The following is a 22,932-nucleotide window of genomic DNA, read 5'->3' as shown; positions in this document are numbered from 1 at the left end:
CCCTACCTTACCAGCCAAAGTTTCTCCTCCCGTCACACCCATTGCTTGTGGCATGGTGTGTCAACCACAACCGGAACATATGCAAATGATGTGCACATATGCAAATTAGTTCATCATCTAATGCTGTATAAAATGCCACAGCTGGAGCTACTCAAAACACCAGTCACTAGGCTGGACTTCTTCCAGCCCCAAATTGTCACTCAGGAAAGTGGGATCATGAGCCCTAGGCAATGTCTGGGATGAAGTAACACCCACAGGTCCGGCCAGTCAGCATCATGAAACTCCCCTTAGGTTCCCACCTTGGCAGCGCAGTGCTGGGTATGCGAAAGCAACAGAGCACTAGACGGGGCTTTCCAGCCCTCTCGCCTCTAATATTTACAGTGACTGATGATAACTCAAATACGGTTTGAGATTCAACCTGAAGAAGCCTAAGCTTTAAATCACATGAGTCTGTCAAGGAAAGTACTTTAGCCTTCTGCCCTCACCACTGTAAACAGAATGCATCTCCTGCACGCCTGGGAGCAATTTAATGGACTGCTTAATACTGCCAATAGATTTCTGACTGCCTTGTGTTCCTCCTGCTAAGGCCCCCTCCCTCCCTTCCCACCAGGTGCGCGTTGCTTTTCTTCTGGGGAAAACAAAAGAAAAAAGAAGCCGGGTAGGCAATGGACAAGTTAAATCCAGAAGCTCTGGCAGCTCCTGCAGCATAATGTGAAATAAACTAAAGCCCTGTACAGGAGCAGCGGCCTGGGTTAGGTGGCAGTGCTGGAACGAGGCAGGCACAGCAGGATGGCCCTCGGTGCAGGCAGACAATGGGTTTACGGAAGAGCTGTTCCCAGTAATATTTCTGGCTTCAAAACCAAGAGGTCCTGGGGCCCCTGATAGCCTAACAGCTATTTTGGAGCACAGGCTTTCGTGGGCAAAGACCCACTTTCTGGCTTCGCTCTGGTTCCCACAGCAAGGCACAGGAGAAGTAATCAGAGTCAAAGTTTGCGCTTGCATTATGTGTGCTGCGCCAGGATCTCAGAACGCGCCACATGTTAGTTCATCAGGAATTAATGATTATTTATAATTACCAGCCCTCGCTGCCATTATGTGCTAGATACCAACCATGTGCTGGGGGCAGTACTTAGCACAGTCCCCATCCCATGGAGCACTGGACTCTGAATATAAGCTGTCTAAAGCCCTGAAAAGCTGCCCTAACAAGTAAGCTCCTTATCTGGACACATGGGAAAGCTGAAATGCTGAAAAGGCAGCTGGGATGCTATTGCTGTCTTGAGACCCAGTTGTGTGTATTCTTACTCACGGGAAAATCACCATAGAATGGTGAATGGCTTTAATACGGGGGGACAATTCCATAAGCCACAGGGTGGGTCGTGTCCTTAGGAAGAGAATGGCTATCAGTTGGGCTGCTTGTGTGACTTAGGGTAGGTCTATACGGCAGCCAGAGGTCTGACTGCAGCATGAGGAGGCATACCTGTACCAGCTTTAATCTAGAAGCGGAGCTAGGGCAGTGCTGACTTCAGCATGGGCTGGCCAACTTGGTCAAACCTTAGCACCCCAAGATCTGCAGGGCCTGCACTGAAGCCAGCGGTGCTGTATTTCACTGCTGGGGTCACCATCAATGATCCCACTATTTTTCCACCCAAGTTGCAGATTTTTTCAATCCATGTGTGGAATAGTTTTTTGATGTTCACAGAGGCATGTGAGGAATGCGCACCACCCATAGGAAAAAAAACACTAGCTGAAAGTGTTCTGCTAATCAGCTGGTTGGCATTTGATTCGCTCCTGAGCACCCACACAGGCACACACAGCTTACAGGGGACTCGTTCCCATGCTAGCTAACTGATAGCTAGTTGGGCTATGCCCCCATGTGTTGCAATCACATGCCCTGATTCCAACATAGATCTTGCAGAGTTCTGGGGTCTTATCCAAAGTGTCCATCACCTCCCAGGGCAGCCCCTTGATTCAATTCACTATTATGGTGCAGTTTTTCACCTTTCTTTTTATTAGAGAATGAAAATCTTTATATTTGTTTTTAATTTAAAATACAAAAGTTTTCCCCCCCCACAAAAAGCAAATAAATCCCACCTCTTAAATAGGTTCGGTCACTTGATCTAACTCCAGCCAGGAAACATTTGCCCAGATTTTAGTTTGTTTATTTTAGAATCTTGCAAAATAAAGTAAAATTAGACAAAAATGTGCAAAGAGCAACCCACTTGCTGGTAAACCTACCTACCCGGGGCAGTCTATCACAGGAGCAATGATCCATTAGCTCCATCCATAAATTAGAATCATACTTCCAGTTCACGGCATTACAAATTGTTGGCTTCTGGCATTACATCAAAGCTAACCTTTGCTAAGAAAGAGACATGATTATCACCTGCATTGTCTACCCTCAATACATCTCGCAGGCTGGACATCTTAGGGTTAGGAGCAAAGTTAAACCATTCCTTGCTTTGCTTGTTACCTTTATGCTGTCGATAAAACACACCATTAACAGGTTCCTATTACTGCAGCACAAAAGCACGCCGTGAAAGCTGTACTGGAGTCCTGAAAACAAACTCCTGAAGAAAGCTGCATCCATCACACCCTTGGTGCTGTCAGTGTGTCTGAAGGAAACAGCTCGGTCCTTGAAATGAAATCAAGTAATAAATATTTCTCTCAATGCATAAACCATTGAAGCACCATCTCACTGCATGCTGGATTACGAGCGCCTCCGCTCTGTTATGTCTTTGTGGAGGAGAGGGCCAATTGCAGCCCTGGTGGGCACTTGTGCTGCTAGCGGAAGGTGGTAAACTGGAAAATAAAAGGCTGGTAGCCAGGTGGGCAGAGCTTGTTTTTTCCCCATATTCAAACACACTCAAAATGCCTGGGAAACCACAGGCCTCTGTAGCCTTGCCCCAGGGATGGAATGTGGCCATGTGGGTTCTGGAGTTTGAACCTAGCAGGGTGTGTCTGCACCACAACTGGGAGCCAGGCCAGTCCTCTTCCCCCACAAGCAAACAGGAGCGACGCAGACGTCAAAGTTGGGATGCTCAAGACATGGATTGCATTTCACACACCTCTTGTATAAGAGCAAGGAGCGACTGGAGGAGGAGGGTGGCTGAGAAAGGGGACCTGGCAGGTGTGACGCTCATCATACTTAATGTTCACAGCAGGACATTTCAACTGAAACCCAAGACAGACTATGATGAGAAGGAACCCCCTGGGAATTTCCATAGGTCTTCAGTAGGTGTTAACACCCATCCCCACTGTATCTTCCATGGATTTCAATTGCCTCAGCAGCTTCTTCTCTTCTGCCAGCCAGACACAGAATAGCCCATAAAAGGCATGAAACCTCTGGCAGTGTGGATGAGCATGCAGGGCTGCTAAAGGGTTAATTTGGCTGACTAGCTGGGAAGACACAAGTATGCTGCCCCCAGAAAGTGCTACTCAAAACTAAGCTACGAGTGTGCCTGTCCTTCTGTCATTTTAAGGCTCCTCTTCTCTGGATTGCATATTACTTCTTGTGCCTTGTTCTACTTTTTCTTTTTTCTTCCTGGCTGCATGTTTCAATACAGAAGAAAACCATCTTGCAAGATTATAAACAAAACAAGACAAAACTACAATAAAATGTCCTTTCAGTTGTATCCTTTTATGTTTCTAAATTGAGTTTGCAGGGACTTTTGTTGTTGTGTGAATGGCAGAGTGCCTGAAACAGTTTTGATATGGAGTGTCAAGATTTGCCTGGCAAAGTAGAATGTGCTGCTTCAAATGATCTCCGAATACATCAGAGCAAACAGAATAATGTCTCATTAAGCTGTCAAGGGGAAACGGGAGGCCTGTCAGAAAGCGGCATTCGGGAGGTTTTTCACTGGCATCTGGAAGGTGTGTTGTACTTTCCTTTAATGATTAAAAAACCCCAATGGCTGACTCCAACTCTGTGAAAAAAAGACTTCCACCAGGAGGTGGGGACAACAGAGAGCTGGGAAAAGTGCAGGGCTTGAGTTTGTAATGTAGTAGCAGAGAGCCAGCTGTGCTAGTCTATATACTATCAAAACAAAAAAGCAGTCCAGTAGCACCTTAAAGAGAAACAAAATAATTTATTAGATGATGAGCTTTCGTGGGACAGACCAGCTTCTTCAGATCAAAGGGTACGGCTATGATCTGAAGAAGTGGGTCCCTCCCTCAAAAGCTCATCACCTAATAAATTATTTTATTAGTCTTTAAAGTGCTACTGGACTGCTTTTTTGGCTTGAGTTTGGTTTGGGTAAGCTCCCTAAAGTTCTGATGCTTCTGCAGACTGTTTCTGAGCCTTTACAGTGTTTAAAGTTAATCATGTAACTTTCATATAACTGTTTAAATTTAACATGTGTAGCGGTATTGCTGGATCAAAACTGAGGGGCTGGATCCTGCCACGTGCTAGGGACCCTTATACCACTTTAGTCATACAAAGGGGGCAATAAAGCTGGCTTGAATGTGCAGCTACAGGTTGACCCTCTCTCGTCCAGCACCCTCAGGACCTGACCTGTGCCAAATGAGAGAATTTGCGGATTGAAGGGAGGTCAGTCTTGTCCTGCAGCATTACCAGCACATCCACGGCTCACTGGGCTCTGAGAATACGCTTAGGAGTAAGTTAGAGCTAAATAACAACACAGAACACTGAAAGCCAGGACTGGTGGCTGTAGACAGACTTTATGGGACTGTGGGAAACTTGGCCACACCCATGATAAGTGGTTGTCTGACTCACTATAATCATGCCAGACCCTGGATGTTGCTGGACGAGAGAGAGTTCTGGATTAGACAGGGCCACCTGGAGGGGTGGGTGACTCTTCTGCCTGCAGGTGGCTGCCCTCTTGCTTCCCCCAGTGTAGAGAGTGGGAGAGGGCGTAGGCAAAGCAGCAATACACATCTAATGCCCAATCTCCCTGAAATTTACAATAGGAACTGGTAGCGTGTGAGGGAGGGAGTCAGGAAATGACGGTGCAGCTCTGGAGCAAGACCACAGAGCTAACCTGATACTTGCTCATGAGCTTGCTGGGCAAATAAACCTGAATCCAGGATGTGAACCGAGCACCCTCCCCTTGCCCGGCAGGCAGCTTGTGAATGGATCAGTTTGCCCAGTTATTTGCCCTGTGAGAGGAGGCAGGGGAGACGTTGCTAAGTAAATAAGAAGTATAAACACAAATATAATCTCATATAAGTAATTTGCCTTAATAAAAAAATTGCCCGCAGCACTTGTGCAAAGACGCATACCTTAGGTGAGACAAATCTGGTTCAGTGGGGAGGGTCTCTTTTGCCGCTAGCGCCGTATTTTATTCATTAAGTGCTTTCGTTTACATTTTGCGCAGCCACAAGGGGGCTGAGTAACACAACAGGCCTGTGTTTAATATGTTAATATATTTACAGAGAAGCCTCAAGTCATTGATACTATAGATGGCTGATTTGCTGTATCCATTTCATATACTGTAAGTCCTGAGGGGAAAATGTACCCGCATCCCACCTCCCTCCCAGCAACAGGTTTGCAGAGCTAGTAGCAGTGCAAGACCACTGGGCTAGGGGTGTTTTGAATGTGCTAAGGAGATGGGAAAGGGCCAGTGAAGAACTAACCATGCGTTGCTTTGGAGTGCGTGGCTGCTACAGGCCAAGGTGACCCGAGATGCTGTTTCTCTAATTCCTGCGATTCGAGGAATGAACAGGCAGCAGGGCCATCACTGGGAAACCCCCTGTCAGAAAATGTACACAGGGAAACTTGGTTTTCTAAATTCTCTTGGCCAGATCCTGAACTGGTATAAAATGGAGTAGCCCCTTTGACTTAATCTATGCAGCATTATCCCAGCTGATGGCCTTCCCCAGTCTATGCCTTGAGTTTAGGGGCTCTCAGTCCAGTTTCCAGTAAACAGGTACCTCCAATCGCTCCCCCTGCCCAAAAAAACAGCAGCACCATTGGCTGTAGCTGGCAATGTCAGCCGAGGTTTAACACCCGCTGAGCCATGGAGCTGAACTCCCTTCTCACCCTCACCTGAAGCACATACCTCCCAGCAGCCAGTCACCACATCACAGAAACATTAACCCAGGAACCTGTCCCTGCAACAAACCCCACTGCCAGCTCTGTCCACCCATCTGTCCAGGCGACACCGTCACAGGGCCTCACCACATCAGCCACACCATCAGGGCTCGTCTGCCTGCCCTTGTACTGATGCAATATAGGCCATCATGTGCCTGCAAATTAGCATTGGGACCGAAGAAGGATTTAGAATGGTTCTGTCACTACAAAGGCAATTTCCTCCCTCTTGGTATTCACACCACCACATCAGCTGCTGGGAGTAATCCACATCCACCCTGACTGAATTGGCCTGGTTAATACTGGCCCTACACTTGCTAAGAGTCTCGCCTCTTTTGATATAATAGTATATCTATCTCTGTCTCCCTGCCTCTACATTTCCCCTCCAGTGCAGCTGAGCACATGCTCTTTGCGCACAAAAGCTAATGCCCAATTAAATCTGTTAGTCTGTAAGGTGCCACAGGGCTCCTTGTTGTGTTGTATCTGTTCGGAGACTGGAGAAAGGCTGCTGCAGGGGCTTTGGTTCAAGGGGATGGAGTGCGTGGGAGTGCTCTCTGCCTCTCCTACCCACCCGCCCGCCCACCCGCTCTCCCCGGTGTAAAGTTGTAGGAACACATTTGTTGCACCCTGTGCGGGGCAGTTGCTCCTAGCCAGTGGTGCATCTGATTGTAAAAGCGAGAAACCAAACCAAAACGATCTCCCACCAGTCCAAAAACCAGCACCAGCCAACACTGCAGTCTCCAGACCAATCACCTCCTCCATCTCTGGACTGGTATGTGGCCCGCTTGCTCCCAATGTTCTGTTGGCTTGCTTGGCTTTTAGATTGTGGCCAGACCTTCCCTCACCCCTGTGAAGTGCCCAGCACAATTGGAGATAAATAGTCCAATAAAAGCAGCTCGGAGAATCTAGCCAGCATCTGTTTTTCTTGTTCAAGCCCTTTCAAGCAAATTCTCTTGTACGGTTTCTAGACTCGAAGAGGGGCAACACCAAAGGGAAGGCTTATGTAAATTGTCTTTCCTTCTTTCGTATCCCACAGTGCTACAGAACTGTTTCAGATCCCCTCTTGGACCCTGCACACTGACTTCTGCATCCTTAGAGGTAATTGGAGCTTCAGGCTGGAGTGAGTGTGCGGATGTCCTGATTTAAAACAATGTGCAATGCCCCCACTTCTCCTGTGGGGCCTGAGAAACCCACAAGAAAAGGCCTTTTTAATAAAATGGCTGAAATTCATGCAGCAATTTCCATTCCGCCCTCTCCAGCCAAGATTCTGGGTGGCTTGAGCTCCCGTTCTGGGCTCTGAATTTGGAGCAGTGTCATCTTTTGAGCTTTCTTTTCTGGGAAACTTATTTTGATAGCAAGGGAGCTGGGGGGGAAATGCATTATTGAAAGGGAAGAGGCCTTTATGTAAAATTCAGCCGGATCTTGGAGATGAAAAATGTTATTTCCCAGATTCTGCCCAGAGTGGCTCGGGGGCTTTTCTTTCCCATACAATAGTGATCAAGGGGGAGATGAAAGGGGAGAGGAGCCTCAGACAGAAAGAAGCAAAGGTTGCCAGTTCTCTCTAAAATTACAGCATAATCCTCAGCCCCATGAGCGCAGAGCACTTCCTCGCAGGAGAAATTCTGGGAGATAAAGCTAGAAAGAGGAGACATCATTCTGGATTGATTATGCAAACATTTACCACCAGGCGGAACCTGACAGAAATCCAATGTGTTACTTGACTGAGTAGAAAGAACTCAACGAGTATGAAGAACTCACTTGAATCAAGAGAGCACCCAGGAAGTTTAAGTGGAGAAAACCTTTTCTCAGCAGTTTTAAATAACTGATACAGAGTAACCCTTTTTTTTTTTTTTAAATTTTCTTGCGTTTACAAATGATTTACAAGTGATAAGCATTTTTGGAAGTTACTCAGTGCAGTTTAATGACTTCCCAGGAGCAATGGTAGCATTTAGGTGTAAACCCAAGCACCACTCACAAATAAAGCAGAGGGATTGCTCGGCAAATTAATTATTTGAAACTTTGTTTCCAGAATTAACTACCAGTCATTAAGCACATTTATTACAAATCATATTTAGAATGGACACAGACCACATTTCCTACTGCGACTGAGATCAGTCACTCACACTGGCAAATTATATATGATATTTATGCAGGGTGGGGTGGGGGTGGGGGTGGGGGGATAGAATCCAACAAAGAGCTCACATGGCTTTAGACACCCTTCACATCTCTGGCCTAAAAACCCACACACCAACCCCAACACCTTCAGACAAGGAGTACAAAGCTTAACTGTGCCAAAAAGTCAGCCAGCACCTTTACAAATTGAGTCCTTAATTTACTTAACTGATATCATATGCTTAAATCCCAATTGACTTCAGTGCTTAACTGCTATGCTGTGTAGGGATTGATTTAAGCACATGCTTCATTGTAAGCATTATGAATAACACACCCCTACCTGAAAAAACTTGTAAGTATGCTTGAACAGTTTACCAGGAGTTGTGATTCTTCATTGCTAACAAATTGTAAATCAAGATTCAATGTTTTTCAAAAAAGATCTACTCCAGGAATAATTTTGCAGAAGGTCTATGGCCTGTGTTATGCCGGAGGTCAGATTAGGTCAGGGTTTCCCAAACTTTATAAAGTTGGAACCCAGTTTTTTTCAGTACCTTTTTCTGTGGCCCAAAAATATAAACGCATATAAAAAATGAAGGAAAAATGAATAAATTTTCACTGTTTATTTTCATTCACAATAATATTAGTACATAATAATATAAATCTTGATATAAAATATTTAAGTGTCTAACTTATTGTTATTACCTTAATTACATGGGAAAATATGAAATGTACCAAATGAATGGGATTATGCATGATAATTAGTATATTTTTGAAGGACCAGTATTTTTTTTCCAAGGACCATTACTGGGCTGCGGACCACACTTTGGGAAAGTGCTGGATTAGATGATCAAAATGGGGTCCTGTCTGGCCTTGGAATCTATGAGTCAATTTGCTTAAACCCATTGAAGTTTTTTCGGACAGAGCACGTACTTAAATGTTGTGCTCACTCTGGGTTTAAGAGCTTATGGATGGATGAAGATGGAGGTGAGTGTGTAGGGGCTCTGGCAGGACCAGGAGAGTAGCCAGGATGTGTGCTGAGTAGGGGAATATGGAGGTGCAAGCTTTTGGCTCTGTGGGAAGCATGTGTCTTCAGGGACCTTGGCTTTTCCCATTGCAACTGGCCAGGCAAAGCTCTACAGAAGAGGTTTGGCGCAATCTTAAATTTTGACTATACAATAAAGTAGAGACGTTCCAGTATATCTCAGTGCCAGCTGAGCCTGTGTTAGTGCCTTACGCTTCTGTGCTTCTGCTTTGCTCCCATTAGCATGAAGAGTCGGCATAGCAGATGTTCTAAAATATGGTCAGAACTTTCCCATATTGCACACACCACTGAAATCTCCTGCCCATGACTCCCTCCCACGCGACAGCTCCCAGAGCTTAGAGAACATGCTGCCAGGAGCTGGGCAGAAAGCTATGACAACTAAGGGTAGATTAGATTTGCCGAAGACTGGAAAACGACCTGGTCTCTCTGCTGGTAAGAAAACAACCGGGGGTAGCTGAAAACATTGTTTGACTGTGATTTCTCAAGACAAGTTCCCAAACCCTTTCCCAGATGATGCTTTGTTGTGTGACCTCACATCAGGTCATGCTGCTTCACTTTACTGGACAACCTGGGTTCTGAGGTTATTGACAGAAACGACTTGTAAAATCCGCCATGGGAAAGTAGTGCATGTGGTCACTTTCAGCGCAGGTAGGCCAGTCCCTGGGACCTAGTGCGCTGAGCAGGGGCGTTGGTCACAGGTGCAGATAGGAGCTTTATGTCTCAGTCCTATCAGCTTTCCACCAGACATGGGTGACGCCCTTCTGTTTTGGAAAATCTCCCCCAGTGTCTTCCCCATGCGTCCTGGACATTGTTGGAGGAATCTAGGGGACGATGGAAGGACAGTCAGGAATGGTCAGGGACTGGTGCTCTCATCCTGGGAGAATCTGAGATTTCAAAAATGTGGCTTGTACCCAATCAGGAAGAAAAGCCAAAATCTTGAAATTGTTAATGAACTAAGTCACCATTCCTCCCCGTCCCCTTCAGACTGGGTCTTTTGAAATGTTTTTGAAACTCACCAGATCCATGCTGGGGCTGGGGGTAGAACTGGCCAGAAAAGTTTTTGGGAAGCAACTGATTTTCTTCCTGACTCAGAAACAGTTCAGGTTTGCTTCTATTTGTGGGATTTAAAAAATAAAAATGCTCTCCTGCTGTGATCAATGACATTGCTCCTTTCTCCTGAGCTGGCTGTGCTGTGCTCAGGGCACTGGGAAGAATGGGAACAGTAGGATCAGGACCAGCATAAACACATGTGAAACAACAACCTCCTGTCTCTCTCTGGGGGTGGCTCTGGTAAGCTCTAGGCATGGGAGAGAGAGAAATACAGTAATTCCTCTGTCTCCTGTGGCAAGGTACCCCTGTATCTTGCCAGGGTCTCTGGCCTCTACCGTCTGGGCCAGCTGGTCAGTCCATTCCCCCTTTCCCACCATCAGGGCTTCAGATTTGCTGTGGATGGGGAGCCCAGGCAGTCCCCTGGTGGGCTACTCCCTTCCTCCTGCTGTCTTTTGTAAACACTACCTGCTCTCCTTATCTGCCTTCTTTTATCTCAACTAGCTCCACTTATCCACCCCCTCTCTCATCCCCTGCCTCAGCCCCACCACCTGACTGGGACGGCTTTTTAAAAGCCCTGCCAGCACCTGGGCAGTGAGATCAACTGGCTCTTAATTGTTTAATTGCAGCCTCTGCTGGTTGCCTCCACCTCGGTGCTTAACTACTTCTTTCTCTTCTTCCCTTAGCCAAAGCTGTGTCCTGAGCTGCCTTTTGCCCTTCCAACGGGCTCTGCTGGCCTGACCCTGTTACACTCCTTGAGAAATGGTCGGTTCTGAGCAGAATTCCCTGCCAACTGAGTACTTGGGCAGCTGCCCAGGAGAGATTCAGGTGCAGCCCCGCTGATTAGCAGAGCGCCTACACTGGCAGTGTGTGTTTTGATGGGTGGTGCACATCCTTACATGTCTAGGGGCACATAACAAAATTTATTCTGCCCATGAATGTTAAAAGTAGAGAGAACCCTGGTCCTGAGACATCCAGGAAGCTACATTCCAGGGCCCATTGTCCTAAAGGTGAACCTTGCTGCCTTGATAACAAATATTACAGCAGACAAAATAGGATTCTTTCCCCTTTGTTTCAGGCGGTCAGTGGGAAATGAACTTTGCACCCAGCATTTGGACTGCTGTGAGCTCTCGCTCTCTGCTGGGTGCCTCGTGCTCGGTTCTGTCAGGCCCCAGCTCCCAGAGCAAAATGGTGAGAGGCAGCCTGTGGGGAGCTCCCAGGCTTAATGCAATACGAGCCTGACACTGGCTTTCCACGAATTTTCAATCACTGCAAGGGCAGCTGGAGCGGGAAGGCAATGCGGAACCACTGCCTGCTTTCACAGAAACAAAAATAACGCCAGCCTCATGGTCGCAGCAATTATTTCACCTGTCTGACTTTATGGGGAACAAAACCCCATGTGCAGGGAACTGTGGTGCTTGAAAAACAAAACAGCCCCAATGAGAACAAGGCCATCCATTTAAAAAGCCGCTATGCCAGGACGTCTGTGTGACACGAGAAAAGCGACCTCCTTCTTCCTTCGTGTTTAGTGTTTAGTCCTCAGGCTGGTGCTGAGTGTTGGCTTGGCAGAGAGTATGACGCCCCTCTCAGCTCCATCCAGAGTGTTGGCTTGGGAGACAGTACGATGCCCCTCTCGGCCCCACCGTTCCTCAAGAAGCTCTGCTCCTCCCAAACTCTTCAGCAGAGGTGCCACTGGGACCTGAGGGAGCAGCCTCCCTGAACTCCCTGGGAGGACCCTGGCATGTAAAGCCAAACCTGTGTGCAGAGGTGACTGGTGTGGGGATTGTTGGGCGGCATGGGCCAAGTGCCCCTGCCCTGCCCCCTCTCCGCCCCTGCTTTGCTCATGCCTCACCCTGCCCCATATCTCCCTTCTGCCTCTACCCGCCTCTTCCCATGGAAGCACCACCCTGCTTCTGGTGGGTGTGGGGCAGTCCCCCCTCCCCTGGAGCAGCATGGCTTGGAAGTGAGTAGTGAGTGTGGGGCGTGATGACGTGGGGGGTGCATGTGCTCCACCATGTATTGCCCATGTCTGTGTGTGAGTAGTTGCAGGAACAAGATTTTGTCCACCAGTCTGAGCCCTGAGGTTTGGGTTCAGAGCTGGCCTAGGAGGGCCAGGACAAGGCAGCATGCTGACACAGGGCCCAGCCAGTGGGTGGAGACCACGGCGGCACGCTGACAGCAGGGCCCGGCCAGTGGGTGGAGAACATGGCGGCACGCTGACACAGGGCCCGGCCAGTGGGTGGAGACCACGGCGGCACACTGACAGCAGGGCCCGGCCGGTGGGTGGAGAACATGGCGGCACGCTGACACAGGGCCCGGCCAGTGGGTGGAGACCACGGCGGCACGCTGACAGCAGGGCCCGGCCAGTGGGTGGAGACCACGGCGGCACGCTGACACAGGGCCTGGTCGGCGGGTGGAGACCACGGCGGCACGCTGACACAGGGCCTGGCCGGTGGGTGGAGACCATGGCGGCACGCTGACACAGGGCCTGGTCGGCGGGTGGAGACCATGGCGGCACGCTGACACAGGGCCTGGCCGGTGGGTGGAGACCATGGCGGCACGCTGACACAGGGCCTGGCTGGCGGGTGGAGACCATGGCGGCACGCTGACACAGGGCCTGGCTGGTGGGTGGAGACCATGGTGGCACGCTGACAGGAGGGCCCGGCCGGTGGGTGGAGACCATGGTGGCACGCTGACACAGGGTCTGGCCAGTGGGTGGAGACCATGGCGGCACGCTGACACAGGGCCTGGCCGGTGGGTGGAGACCATGGCGGCACGCTGACAGCAGGGCCCGGCCGGTGGGTGGAGACCATGGCGGCACGCTGACAGCAGGGCCCGGCCGGTGGGTGGAGACCATGGCGGCACGCTGACAGCAGGGCCCGGCCGGTGGGTGGAGACCATGGCGGCACGCTGACAGCAGGGCCTGGCCAGTGGGTGGAGACCACGGCGGCACGCTGACAGCAGGGGCCGGCTGGTGGGCACTGAATGCTGTAGTTGTTTGGCATATGGGGCTCTGAAGGCGCAGGGCCCAAGGCAACGTTTTGCCCCAAGGCTGGGCCTGTTTGGGTTAAACACTTCAGTGCGAGATGAGTCAAGAAAATGACTTTCCTCTTCTGCTGGTGGTTCTTTGGTGGGTAGCTATTTACAGCTGGCCTGGGTGAAATGACTCATAAATCTGGGAGCTGGAGAGGGCGCCTCATCTGTGGGCAATGCAGGGTGTACAAGGACCAGTGAGCAATGCCACAAGAGAATAAAAATAGAAGACAATGCTCAGCAGACACTTTCAGGGTGAGACTGCAGGGTGCTCACCCGACACCTGCTGAGCAGGAGTCAGACTCTGCTTTCTGGATTGCTCTTGAGGCAGCACAATACACTGTTGCCCTCCATTTAGGGAGACGCGGAAATCTTCTCATCTAGGTCAATGTCTCCTTCCACCATGGAAATCCATTGCACTTTTTCAGCGAAGGTTTTCAGTGCTCTCTAGCATGCTGCCCTTGATTTTTGTGCTTCCATGTGCAGAATACATTTTCTTCTGTGCCCCAAGGCATGTGTGGATGTGCACCATCAGTAGAAACACATGCTGCCCTCACTGGGTGGCAGCAGGCACTCTGCTAATGAGCTGGGTGGCACCTGAATCTCTCCTGGGCAGGGGCCCCCATGCTCAGCTCACAGGGAACACTGCTTTCTAGCATTCTAAGGTCTAATTCGCTGTACAAATGCCATTCTCTGCTCAGTTCTGCAGGTTGCTTAAAGTCAATGCTACGGAAAGCCACTTGGCTGCTCTAGAACCCTGTTGCTTTAGTTCCCGATTTAGGTAACTTCAGAACACGTCCGCCGTGGCTGATAGCCACCAGGGGCCCTAGGGCAAGGTGGTAGGGGGCCTGGCTCCATGCCCTGGGAAGCGGCAGGGACACTGGTGTAAGGGGTATGGCCTAGGGCAGTCTGCCCAGGCCCCACACCTCAGAGCTGTGCGGATAGGCGGAGCAGCACTGCCATGGAGTTTCAAAGGAGCCTGGTGCTCCAGCTACTGCTTGGGACCCCTTTGAAATGCTGAGCCCTGGGGAAATTGCCCTTTTGCATTCCTGTCCACAGGCCTGAACAAACCTGACCTAAGAACTGTGTTAGTCTCTCAGGTGCCCCAGCACTGCTTGTTGTTTGTGAAGTTACAGGTTAGCACGGCTCTCCCTGAGGCTTGTTAAGAAGGTGCTTAGTCCCACGGATGACAAGGACACTATGTGAGTACTGACGTATCTTGCTGAATCACTGCATTAGTCCCTCTGAGATTTGCCTGGACTTTGACATAAAGGTTGCTGCAGCCTCTTGCATTTAGGCACCGGGAGGAGTTCCAGGCATTTTGTTGCTAATGGCTTGTTTGTTTCCAGAAGGGGAGGCTGAGAAGGCCGTTTTGAAGCAGCATTGCCCCTCATTGCATCCTCCTCCTCTTGGTGCACTCAGGAGGTACCAGAAGATCCATTTCACTCCTCTGTCCTGTGCCTGGGTGTCAGGTCACCCCACAGCTTAGGGAGGCAGGTACCCTCAGCCCCACCTCTTCCCCACTGTTGTCACTGGCCTTTGCCCAGTTTCTGCCCTGCAAGAGGGCTGCTGGCCCCCAGCCCGACACAGTACACCTTGGAGAGCCGGCCGGTGGTGTGGCTGCTGCCTTTCGCAGCCCAGCAGCTCTGGGAGCTGGTGGGTGGCCCCTCTTTCCCAGATGAGCTGCCAGTCCCTGTGCTGGGAGGACAGGCAGCGTGATGCAGCCCCCAGCTGGCCTTCTCCACCTCTGTCACCACAAGAGCAGGCTGGGAGAGGGAGCCTGCAGTGGAGTGTGGGTAGCTCCAGGTGAGGCAATTTTTACAAGGCATTGCCTTCCCCTGCCTGCAACACTTGCCACTCACAGTCCTTGGAAATAAATAAGAGCTGGACATAGGGCAGGTCCAATTTACCACTCACACTCACTGTAGTCCTAGTTATTTCAGCTACAGTGTATTGCTTTTATTCATTTTCCCGCTACAGAGCCAGGGGAATTGCAGGTGTTCTCCACAACATCCATTCTGCCTTCTTTACCTTTTCCCCAGGCTGCAAATGAAGCTTCTATGTATGGAGCCAGATGGTTTTCAGCAATCAAGGTTACATTCTGCTTCATTTCTTTTGCAACCCAGAGAGTGATTCTAGCATTAAGTTTAGAGCTGTTAATTATTATCCATTGCAATAGGGCAGACGGCCTATTATTCTGTGATAATTCAGGACAGCTCAGTACATCTTTATACAGACAGCAGAGCTGTGCAGTAGGTTCTCCTTATTCATTGCTGTTAAAAAAGGAACATTAGGGTCTTGTGTGGTTTTTGTTTTACTGAAATTAATGTGTTGTAATATTCTGCCTGGGTTAGGTCAATACAATATTTCTCTGATAAGTTCTGACCACCACAATGTTCATGCTCATGTTTGCCTTCAACCCCACACGCTAAGCCACTCACTAGTATGAACAAAAACAGAGTCTGGCCCAGGGATTTGGCAGTGTGGCAAAGGAGCCAGATTTGAGCTTCTCTTTGCAAGGTACGTGTTTGCTTTGACTTGATTCTTTGGTTTTGCAACCGTCCAGCATGAGACATTCCAAACAAAACCTCTATCAAAACAGCCCAGTTCTCCTGGTTTGTTCTACAGGTAGTTGAGTTTCCCTCAGTGCAACATAGCTCATTTCTGAGGGATTTCTGCACCACTGCGTGATGCAGACTTTGCAGACATTAACGTTGTGCACACAGAATTTCCATTTTTCCCAATGAAACGGGCTGCTGAGATGTTGGCTGCCGCTAGGGGCTGGTCCAGCTCACAAATTACAGACAAGGCAAGGGACTGGAAAGTTCCCTGCAGCTGTGAGTTCCCAGCAAGTCTGGAGGGAAGGAGGCGAGCACATGCATAAAACGCCATGCAGGCCTGAGAGTCAGTGTCAAGCTCTTTCTCTCTGTGGGCTGGGTCTGTAGGCTCTGGGATTGAAGTGGTGGGATTGGCTGGGCTCTGTGTGGGAGAGGGCAGAGAAACGGGAACTGAGTTTATGTAGGAGCTACCTGAGCTCTCTACTCCCGCGGAATTTTTGTGTGTGACGTTATTGTTACAGACACGCTGACAGATATTTTGAAATAAATTACTAAAATAAACTCACATGATTATGTTGTGCTTTTTTGACAAATACAATGTGCAGAATTTTGCAGAATCTTAAAATCCTATGCAGGGACTTTTGGGGCACAGAATGCCCCCAGCAGCAATAGTCACAGAAGTACTCTGCTACCCATGCTCTCATTTTGCCCCCAGCTCCCATTTACAGAGGCTTCCATGGCTTCCACTTAGACAGTGCACTTTTGTTTTGGAAAAAAACAAGTGCCCAGCCTCAAAAGCATTGATCTGGCGGAGGTGGTTAATGCTGGTTAAATCAATTTCTTCAAGCTCTGAGAGTACTGCTTTATTTTGCTACTAAACTGCAAGGAGAGGTATTGGAGATGAGATTAGTTCATTATTTATAAAAAGCAAAATCCCTCAGAATGTATTAAATATGAAAACATTGTATTGGGGTGTAGGATGGAAGAGGATTAGGCTCTGAAGTCTAGACATTAATCTCTGAAGGCATTACATTTGCATTCATTACGTATTCTTCTATACTGCTAAACATGAAAACTGATATGCAGAACGGGTGATCAAAGCAGGGAAATGCAGATCATAAAACATGCTGTGTTCACTTAGGAACTAAAAATGGTTGTAAAAAAAAGAATTGTCTGATATTCTGGCACATGAAACTGTAATGAAAACCCTGCACTAGCAATGGGGGAGCCTTGGAAATTTCTGACATTTGGCTTGGTGTCACTTGCTGAGGTTCAAACATCTCCACAATGCTGCTCAGACCTGAGTCATTTACCAGTTACCAGCCTGACAGCCACACACGAATGGCAGTCTGATGGAGAGGCAGAAGGGTGCAGTATTTAGGGTGCTGGGCTGTGAGGAGGGAGGCCTTGGTTTGGTTACCCGTTCTGCCCCAAGCTACTTGGGAAAGTCACTTAGCTTTCTGCACTGTAGTTCCCCATCTGGCAAGTAGAGGCAGTACCTGCTAGGGGTGCTTGGAGGACAAGTACATTGAAGATTATGAAGCACTTGGACATTACTGGGGACAGAGAAGTAGCTCCGAGACAGATTATGAACTTTTCCTCTTCTTTCTCTGAACCCCTCGCACTTCCTCTGTAATGCAAAGGGCCTCTGGCTTGCTGGATGGCAAAGGGCTGTGATTGCTGGCACAGACTTCCTGAGCATTGTGCAAATTCTGTTTTGCTTGTTTGTTGTCCCCTCTTGCCCCCCAGAACAGCTGTAACTCAGTGTTTTGCTTCATTCTCCCATCACCTCTTGCCTTTTGGACTGTGATCACTGGTCTGCATGCCACACTCAACATGTAGGGTTGCCTCCTCTGTCTCTGTAAGGGAAATCTTTCCTGCTCTGTTGTCTCCCACTTTCCCAGCTCTGCACTCCTGAGGGAGTCACTGACCATCTGTGCTTCAGACTGGAGTGCATCTCCCTTTCCCCAATCCCTGCTCTGCAGAGATGGGGTACAGGGGCAGGGAAATACCCTGACTTCAGTATTACCTTCTCTCTGCCAGCCCTACGTCTCTGCACAGCTGGCAGGGGAATCCTAGAAGCAGCTCAGCTGCAGACGAAACAAGGTGCTGCCAGCAGGTGGGGTGGGGGAGGGATGACGCTGTGGGGCCTTTTGTTTGCACTCTACTGTATTTTTCTTTGCATTTTTATGGCTTTGAGTTTTACTTGGGTTCTAAGGAAAAGTGACAGAATGGGTTGCAGAAATCCTTTTCGTATTATTAACCTGCTTTGCATTATTCTTTTAGTACAGCCATGTTCCAGCCCAAATACATCCTAATCCCAGCACCGATGGTGGAATTGTTTTCATTGTTTACCTCCTCTTACAACAGAAGGCTAATTAAGTTGAAAGTACAAGAAACAATTCAGTATAACAACTGAACCTACAAAGCATTGCCAAATCTTTTGTTAACTGGTTCAAAACTCATGGCTTTAACATATAACGCCCCTTCCTAATACAAATTTTAAGTGACAAATCTGCAGAATGAATCTGGTTTTCATTATTTGCAACAGAGAAGAGGGAGGATTTAAATGAAGCATGTATTCTGTGAAAAGCCGGAGGAAATCACTTAACAGCTTGGGCGAGAGAAGAGAAGCTGTATTATCATTAAGATTTACATGATACATTAGCCAGGAGTGGAAATGTTAATCTTTCTAACCAAAAGCCATTTGCAAAATTAGTGGCATACAGTTGTTTTAACAGCCTTTTTTCCTCATGAAAAGGGTAAATCCTTTCATTGCTGCTGGGAATTGCCATTTTTGGATAAATTAATTAAGTGAACAATTGTCCTTCTCCCAAAATATCACTACAGATCGAACCTCTCTAGTCCATCACTCTCTGGTCCAGCAACATCAGTGGTCCAGCATGCTTTAGTTAGTCAGATGTCCACTTATCATGGGAGTGGCCACCTTTCCCGCAGTCCCATAAAATGTCTTTACAATCACCAGTCCTGGCTCTCAGTGTTGTGTGCCATTGTTTAGCTGTAATTTACCCCTAAATGTCTTCTAAGAGCCTGGTAAGCCATGGAAGTGTTGGTAATGGGCTAGACGCATGGTGTCCAACCAGTTCATTGCTATTGCGAAACAGCCATGTTATTCTGAAATTCTATTTATTGTTCAAGCCAACTAGCCACACTCTACCAGCCAAATAGCCACATAGGGCTAGTGGCTAGCATGTTGGACGTCACTGTGCTGCCGTGCTTCAGCAAATGCTCTGATTCAGTACTGGTCAGGTTCTGAGGGTGCTGGACTAGATATGTTCAATTGTACAGCGTACAGTTTAAGTACAAAAAGGCTAAAAGGAGAAGCACAACAAAAATATCATGCTAGTGAGCCTGAGAGAAATATGTAAAGGGTGTTTAAACATAACCAACGGTGGTTCAGTTTGGCTGCGTCGCTTACTCTGTGTCGATGTGTATTGCAGAAGAGTTGGTTATTCAGCTTTATCAGCGTGTGTCTCATTCTGCTGATGAAAAAAACATGAGAATTTGTGGGAAAATAAGGCGAGAATGTCTCAGAGAAGCTACTTGTTAAAATCCAGTGATTGCTCTCTTATGTAGCCACATTCCAGACACTCTACTTAAATTGTAATTAAGTGGAGTTGTGTTCTTCTACAGCTTTGGAAAATGAGGAGCCTTCTTCTGAATACCCCAGTTCTACAAGCTACCAAAGTACATGACTAACTTTACTCATTATTGATTCAAGCAGGACGACTCAGTTCTTGAAGTTAACCATGCGCATACAGGCCTTGCTGGTTGAGTGCTCAATTGTCGCAGTAGCTCCGGCCTGGTCTAGATTAGGAAGAAAAATCAATTTTAGATCTGCAAATCCAGCTAGGAGAATGGTGTAGCTGGAGTCGACTTATCTGAAATTGATTTTTGCCATGGTCCACACAGTGGGAGGTCAACTGGGGAAACTCTCCTGCCGACTTTCCTTACTCCTTGTGACTGCCAGGAGTATAAGGGTCGCCAGTGGTGCCATGACAGTTCAGTTTAGCATGGTCCCTCTACATGCGGTGAAGCAAACCTGGGACGACTGACTCCCAGTGTACAGACACATCCTGAGGTTCAAATTCATAAATGTAAATCTTCCTGCGGAGAGATAGGAGGGCACATCAGACCCTGTTTCTCCCTTGTTTGAATCACTCTCTCATAGCACTAAATTTAAGATGGGCTAAATAACTGTTGGTATGAAAAGATGGAGGCCAACTGAGAGAACTGTTAATTTCCCCCAAAGCAATTAGGCGCTCTCGTCACACACTTCAGCTGGAACTGTAACTGAAGGTGATGTGAATAATCCAAACATCCAGAGTTACAGGAGTGAAGATTTGGGGTGGAACCATATACATAGAGAAAGACTTAATAGATCTCTGCATCCATTCCTTTTCTGGGACAGCCCTAGTGCCTGATACTTTGGGAGATGAAATTACATGCAAGACATAGTCAATAGAATACACTTATAGCCACTTTTCTGTGTGAGCAAACTTTTCACTGGATCTTCACCAAGACGGAAAGCTCATCGTTGGCAGTAGATCCTACAGATTTCCAGTCCATAAGCCACCACTGGGGACTATCATTGTGGACCACAGTCAGATTTTCCAGCAGAAGCAAGAGCCTAATGGCCAGTGCTGGTAGCATTTTAAAGCCTGGGTAGTTAAGGGAAATGATACAGCAGTAACGCAGTCGCAGAGCGCTGAGTGGCATCTTCAGCAAATAGCTCTGGCCATGGTACACACCAGTGTTGAAATTACTTTTCGATGCTCTGTCAAGCACAAGATATAAATTGTACAATGTTTTTAAAATGCTTTGGGGAGATTGCCTTTTGAGTGGCATCCTCCATTTATGGGTGCCCAGGAAAGTGCAGAAAATTAATTTTCATTTTTATCTGAGTCTTTTAGCCAGCCTGGGCCAGCTGAGTAAATCCAGCTGGGTGGGCAGTGCAAGAAATGGCTCAGTCTCCATCTACTCCAAGAGACAGATTTGATTTCCTTTCATCTATATTGTTTTGTCTAATTTTTTAACCCCTTTTCTATAACCTTGTTTTGGTCTGTTGTCTTTTCTCTCTAAAGGGGATACCGTCAGAATGAAATTAAATAGAATGGAGTCCCTGCATCTATTCATTGCATGGGAACTAACCACACCTAATAAGACATCCTCTATCTATTTTAATAGCGCAGCATTCGAGTCTTTCCTGTTGTGGTTGGATATTCAAGTTATGCTGCTGCTAAACATTATGACTTTCTTTCCTGTACTTTTACCTGCCAATCAGTGTAAAGCTAAGTAGTTGCTATCAGTTGACTGCTGGATAAATATTGAGGGAGATGGAATTAGTGATGTTACTAAGAAGCTTAATGGGCATTTTCAGACATCAAGATAGTTAACAATCAGAGGGCATCTGTGCCATTTGCCTTTCTGTGGAGCAATGAAGGCATGTAATGGCCAATTACGACATTTACAAGCCCCCATGGATTTCAAGTGATGTTGGAGGGGTGGGAAGAACCCAATTACAGATGTAGAAAAGACAGTAATGGAAACTGAAGGGTAATTGGAGTGGCCAAGGGTTGAAATTGGATGGAATTTTGCTGAGAAATGTTCCCGGTATGAAATCACCATTAGAGCTGTTGCGATCCACTTGGTTCCCAAGCCCCATTGTTGCCACACTATAGGCATAGTGTGGTATGAAAATAGGCAGAATTTGTGAATAGCCAGTTTTCATCAGGCATCTTTTTCTAGCATGAAAATTCACCTAAACCTCAATTTATATTCAGAAACAGGTCTGAGTTTACAGGAGTTTTTCTTGCCAAAAGGAAACTTTTCCAAGATGAATGGTCATTGATTCCTGAGTCAGGCACATACCTTGGAGCATGCCTGCTGACTGCTCTAAAAACTTCCAGTGGCTGTATCTGTACAGTCATTGTTAATTTATGAATACATAATGGCAATGAAATCCTGGAGAACCAAAAACACATTATTGAGGACTGGGATAAGTGGACACCAAGTGCATTCTAAAAAGTGATCAGTTTCACATGATTGGACTTATTTTTACATTAGGCCCAATCCAGTGAACTACTTAAGTAAGTTGGTAGCTTTCTGAACAATTCCAGTGGTGTCAGTAGAAGATACGTGCCTGAAATGTTTTTCTAGATCATGGCAATTATCTCTAACACCTATAAGTATTTCTTTCATACAGCTTCCCAGTTCAAAAGTGTATGAACTGTTAGGTATTCTGAGAATGAGGTCTCGAATAAGATTTGCTTTTGACTTAAAATATAATCTTTTAATTATATTATTCCTTACAAATCTCTCTTTGCTCTGCAAATTAAGAGCCAAAAACCCAGACCAGCCTTGCCTGGCCTCAGTGTTTGCAGGCACAATTATGCAGGAGCAAATCAAATTTCCTCATTATTTCCTGTGTACAGCTATTTTGCATGCACAACCAGTTGCTCAGGATGGGATTTTCATATGCAGGGTCAATGAACATTTTGTCATTGACTTCAGTGGAAAGAGAGTTGAACCCACCATGTGTTTGTTTTTGAACATTTGACCCTTGGACACCTAAACTGCACCTGGTTATCTATGTTAGCAAATTATAGGTGTCAAATAGATACCCATTTGTAACACTGCAGCTGCCCTCTCTGTGTGCTCTGTGAGATGAATGGGACCCAAAAAAGAATGAACAAATCTCAGCCAGATATTTGCGTAACTGCATGGATTTTTCACCTCTGGTTTCTCTCGTTCATGCTGAAAATATACTGCATGCTTCTGATAAATAGTGGGCAAAACAGACACTTGCAAGACTCCAGAGCTCACGGAGCAGTCCGTTGCTCTCCATCTACCACTGGAATATATTTGCCAGCATTTCAATTAGATCATCAATAACCCCGTGTAGCTGCTGAAAGAAGAACTCAGATGTTCATAAATGTTATAGTCCATTAAGTTCAGATACTTCAAATGCAGTTTGGAAAGAAAGTCATTTGTTAGCCGGTGTGTCAGTGTTCTGAATGCAAATCATGATGGTTGCCAAAGTCAGAGGTAAAAAAATGGAGTTTAAAGGTCAA

The 22,932-nt window shown here is 47.3% G+C and overlaps 1 protein-coding gene across 1 annotated transcript in view; it reads right to left on the bottom strand.

The window, feature by feature from the left end:
* CSF3R (colony stimulating factor 3 receptor) overlaps positions 1-42 on the bottom strand; it is a 147,420-nt gene extending 147,378 nt beyond the window's left edge. The window contains exon 1 of the mRNA XM_074976054.1: positions 7-42. Within this exon, the coding sequence (XP_074832155.1) occupies positions 7-42 (36 nt within the window). The remainder of the gene's footprint in view (positions 1-6) is intronic.
* Positions 43-22,932: the final 22,890 nt, after the last annotated feature.

This window comes from Carettochelys insculpta, chromosome 24 (assembly GCF_033958435.1).
Source record: "Carettochelys insculpta isolate YL-2023 chromosome 24, ASM3395843v1, whole genome shotgun sequence".
NCBI classification, from domain to species: Eukaryota; Metazoa; Chordata; order Testudines; family Carettochelyidae; genus Carettochelys; species Carettochelys insculpta.
This window is presented reverse-complemented; position numbering and strand designations above follow the sequence as displayed.